This window comes from Cynoglossus semilaevis, chromosome 1, assembly GCF_000523025.1.
Source record: "Cynoglossus semilaevis isolate Cse_v1.0 chromosome 1, Cse_v1.0, whole genome shotgun sequence".
Taxonomy (NCBI): domain Eukaryota; kingdom Metazoa; phylum Chordata; class Actinopteri; order Pleuronectiformes; family Cynoglossidae; genus Cynoglossus; species Cynoglossus semilaevis.
In genome coordinates this window covers 11,742,359-11,747,111 of record NC_024307.1, presented here as the reverse complement: position 1 = coordinate 11,747,111, position 4,753 = coordinate 11,742,359, and the positions used below count along the sequence as shown (strand labels likewise).

Below are 4,753 nucleotides of genomic sequence, written 5' to 3'. Positions count from 1 at the left end.
TGCCCAAACCTTTTTTTTGACGGGTCAAAATTGAATAAAAATAAAATATACTGAGCTTAACATAAGCAAAATATTCTTTAGAGATGATCAGATAATGCCCTTAATGTTGCACAGCAGATGTAATGATATTTTAAGGATTTTAAAATAATGTCAATCTTCTCCCAGTTTTGCTTTGTTGCAGCAAAGTCGGACATCACACCTGATGTTGGACCAGATGTTTAGGTGTAATTCAAAACAAGGGATGTTTTTATCCCATTTTCTTTTTTGTTTTCATACAGGACCTAGAATGACTAGAAAATCTTTGTTATTTTCTTTTTTGTTTTCATACTGGACCTAGAATGACTAGAAAATCTTTGTTGAGTTTGGACCAAATGTTCTAATATTTTTCTTGTAGACATTCTTACTTGACAATTCCTAATGACACACAGGGTGTTTGAATTGGCAAAAAGGCCAATATTTAAAGTATTTTAAGGTTGTTAAAACATGTCTGTCCCAGGTGTCTTCAGTGCTTTTCTTACTTTTTCCATGCAGATGTGATTATAAAAAAAAAATCAGGCAAATACATCATAATTCAAATTCCTGTTTTCACCTGGACTCATGCAGTTGCCAGTGATGTCTCAGGTGACGGTCTTTACGGTGGGAAACAGTTGTGAGCTGGAGGACTCGAAGGTGCCAATTCTCTTAATGTTCCACTGCTTGAAGAGTTCCCGAGCTTTTTTCCTGAAGTTCTTCCCCACAATGACATACAGTAAAGGGTTGAGGGCGCTGTTGAAGAGGCCGAGGTAGGTGAAGATCTGGTTGCAGATTTCCAGGGCGGCCGACAGGGAGCATAACCTCAGGGATCCAACCTTTAGGAGCAGGTCCACGACGGTGACTATGTGGAACGGCACCCAGCAGATGAGGAAGGCCAGCAGCACGGCCAGTATCAGGGTGGTGGCTCTCTGCTCCGTCTTCTCTGCGCTGAAACGCTCCACTGCCTGGGATTTCAGCGCCCGGATGATTTTGATGGTGCAGAAGGAGATGATCGAAATGGGGATGATGAAACCAAAAATGACCAGCATCCCGTCTAAGTTCAACCACACCGTGTCGTTCGGGTAGTCCAAGAAGCAGGCGTTGACGTCGTATTCAGAGAAGTACTGCACCTCCCTGTAGATGATGGTGGGAATACTCAGGATGAAGCCCAGGCACCACATCAGGAAACAGGCCAGTTTGGCATACTTAGGCCTCCTCATCCTGCCGTGGGACATAGGATGCACCAGGGCGATGTAGCGGTCTATGCTGACTAGAACGATGAAGTAGATGCTGCCAAACATGTTGAGCTTAATGCCCATGTTGACCATTTTGCACAGGGCGCGACCAAAGGGCCAGTTGTAGCCGTTGGACACGTTGACGGCCCAGAAGGGCAGACAGCACATCAGGACCAGGTCTGCGGCCGCGAGGTTGCTCAGGTAAATCTCGGCCACGGTGCAGGGTTTCTTGTGAAAAAAGAAAACCATCAGGACGAAGACGTTGAGCACGATTCCCAGCACGGTGATGAGCATGATGTACACCGGCTGACTGGCGTCCAGCCATTCCCAGCCCTCGTGGTCGGGACACTCTGTGCTGTTAGTGATGTTTTCGGAGGTGTTATGGCCGCCGTATAAAGCTGCCGTGATGAGTTCAGGGACACTGTCAACACACAAAAAAAAAATAATAATAATGTGTGAGTGTTTTGTTAAAATGAGTTTTTCAATGTTTTACTACTTTGTTGTGAAGTAACAAAACATTAGTGACAACATCTGGGTGTTTGATTTGGTCCACACGCAGCTGCTCACAGCACGACCAAATATAAAAAAAAAGAAAAAACTTCAGAAAGTCCTGACCAAAATTTTCCAGTAAAATAAAATAGTTAAATAAAATAAGAAACATCTGCAGGTTACATCATTTTCCAGACTCTGATTTTCTTTGGATTTTGATCATTATTTATTCTTTTGATTTTTGTAAATACTCATTGTCAGCTCTGTGACAAATACATCTGCCAGTTTAATTACACATCCAACATTTGATCCCCTGACCTCTGGGTGAATGATGGGTTTGTGGCGCAGTTTCATACGTGTGTATTAGTTATTATTATTGTTATATTTGTTTTATTTGAACTTGTTTTGTACATGTATTTGTTAACTTACAAAGAACCAAACAAACCAAGTAGCTGCATGCTAACCCTTAACTGCTGAGTTAACTTTAATCTATTAATAAAAAAAGCTGACATTTTTCCTAATGTATTAAATAAAAAATGTTTTATCTAAATTTTAAAAAAAGTATGACCGATTCCAACCACCTTACGTAAAGAGGAAGTCGCCACACCTCAACTATAGATGGAGAAGGAAGGAGCACATAGAGTACGTCGACCCATAATCTCCACCGTCCCTCAGAGCAGATGTACATTGACCACTAATGAGCAACAGACTCGAAGCTCTTCCGCGTCTCTCCCCTGGGGGGTGCTTGGTGTTGTGCTTCATAATATGTCATAAGACCAGAGACATGACCGACTTATTCTGTCATCTGTACAGAAGATATACGTTACGCAAAAGAGATGGTCAATTTGTGTAGAGTTGAATATCGTCACTGTTTCCTTTCTCATCATGTTTGAGAAAAATACGTTTGTGTATAATAATACATGTACTGCACAAGTATTTGTCAAAAGTTGTTAAGTGCTTAAAATTAAAAAAAATTAAAAACAATTATTAAGCATTGAAAAACATGTTTCAACAAACGGTAAAAACAAACCAAGAGAAAATTGGATGAGAAGATAGTAAGTAAAGCAGTAAATAAATAAAACAAATAATAAATGAATACATAAATAAATAAAAAGACAGTTCAGGAAGAGAATACATATTCAATATATTTCTAATAAAAAATAACATTATATTTTTTATAAATACAATAATTATACACAGTCAGTATTTTAAAATTGAAAAATAATTTAAAAAATAAACCCAAATTTTAAAAGTGAAAAATAATTTAAAAAATAAACCCAATGGAAAAGTCAACCCAATCATCCTGCTTATCTTTTTAGATGCTGGTTCCACCACAACACAGTTATTCAATTTTCCAGTCTTTCCACACAGACTCTCATATCACTGCTGCTGCTGCTGCTGCTTCACATGTGGTGAGATTAAAAAGAACCAGAGGAGACACCAAAGACACGTGTCTCCATCTGTCCAGTTTCTCCGTATCAGACTGACCCGCTGGTGTCCAAACTCCTCTCATCCAAACACAACTTCTTATTGTCTGATCACTTGTATTTAACAGACAGAGTTTTTTCCTCCAAATGGAATTTTCCACCGGGAATAAAAAGTTATCTAACCCTGAACCTTTTATACACTTTTTCAGTATAAATGATTATAAACTAGTGGTAAATACCTGGTAGTTGTGGGAGTCATCCTTCCTGAGGTGGTCCACAGTTGTCAATGTCCAGATGCTGATCCTCTGAGTTCGCTGCTCCCTCGGATTCTGTGCTCACCCCGCCTCTGACTCAGACTCTTAAAGGAAACTGTAATTAAAGGGATGTCTTCCAGAATGTCTGAATGCTTTCGTTCTGTGTTTGCTCAGACATCACACACACCATCTGAGCTCTACATGTGTTCGTGGTCTGACGTTTTAATTGATTTTTCCTCGTCACGAGGGGCTTTTTTATCACATTATTCCATTTAAAAAAGGTTTAATGTAATGTAATTGATTTGATTGTTATGAGCATTTTACTGCAGTGCAGATGTTTTTTTAAATTATCAGTAAAAGTATGTATTCATTCATCTGTGTGCATTAGTCAGATCAGGCAGTTTACTCATTAACTTTTCCGATGGATGCTCCGTGTCCGGTGATGGATGAACTGAGGAGAGCAGATGTACAGTATGTGTGGGTGAATGAACGTCAAACAAAACTAACAATCTGGTCAGGAAGTTTAGAACTTTTTCTAGACAGATGTCCATCGTTTGTTTGTGTTTATGTTGTGATGAGTTCAAATACCAGAGGGGTTCACTGGTCGACATGAAATTAAAGTTCTGAAACGATGTTGATGTCTGGCTTCTGTGCCTCTTTGTCCTTTTCTCTTTTTAACAAGAAATGCCATCAATCCTTTCCTCATCCTCCACTCTTTGTCTCTTCTTTACATTGTCTCCTTCCCTTTTTACTCACTGATATTCCTCCTCCCATCTTGTGTCCTAATATTTTTTCCACTCCTCCTTTGACTTCTCCTTCACTGTGTTTTGATTTCTCATTCTTTTCCTTACCCACCTCTTCTTCTTCCTCTTCTTCCTCTTCTTCTTCTTCCTCTTCTTCTTCTTCTTCTTCTTCTTCTTCTTCTTCTTCTCTGCTCTAATCCCTTCCCCACAGATTCATCTGATTTCGTCCACCTCCTCTTTTTTGGCTGCACCCTTCATGAGTCACCAGTCCACATCATTTGCCTCCACCCCAGTCTCGCCTACATCTCCTCTACTGTTACACCACCCACCTCCATGTCTCTTCCTCTACGTCCATTCATCTTCTCCGGGGTCTTCTCTAGTGTCCAGTACCTCCACTGTCTTATCTCCAGACTTTATCTTCAACCCCTCTTTTGTAAACTTCTTTCCATCCTGGAACTCAGAATGACTCAAAAAGAAACTCTCATAATCTCCGCCCTCTCCAGTCTTCTGTCCTGTAGACTCATCATAGCAGATCTCACTACCATCTGTCCGGGAGACGCACTCAGCTCCAGCCACACCACCTTTTACTACAA

General features: G+C 40.2%; 1 protein-coding gene across 2 annotated transcripts; it reads right to left on the bottom strand.

Annotated features, from left to right (window-relative positions):
• Positions 1–6: 6 nt before the first annotated feature.
• bdkrb2 (bradykinin receptor B2) lies at positions 7–3,505 on the bottom strand. Of its 2 annotated transcripts, XR_003051818.1 has the most exons (3): positions 3,403–3,505; positions 334–1,668; positions 7–281 (listed from the first exon to the last, which is right to left on the bottom strand). XR_003051818.1 is itself a non-coding variant. In XM_017032479.2 (2 exons), exons 1-2 carry the CDS (start codon positions 3,420–3,422, stop codon positions 618–620), a joined length of 1,071 nt encoding a protein of 356 aa, XP_016887968.1. In that variant the 5' UTR covers positions 3,423–3,505; the 3' UTR covers positions 312–617. The 2 variants fall into 2 exon arrangements, 1 of the variants encoding a protein (XP_016887968.1); XM_017032479.2 differs by lacking the exon at positions 7–281 and having other exon boundaries at positions 312–1,668.
• Between the last annotated feature and the right edge of the window lie 1,248 nt (positions 3,506–4,753).

What these genes read in the sequence shown, in the direction of transcription:
- bdkrb2 (XM_017032479.2), bottom strand. Translation starts at nt 3,422, where the DNA reads ATGACTCCCACAACTACCAG. An exon ending in ATGACTCCCACAACTACCAG is followed by an intron (nt 1,669 to 3,402) that starts GTATTTACCACT and finishes GTGTGTTGACAG; the next exon opens with TGTCCCTGAACTCATCACGG.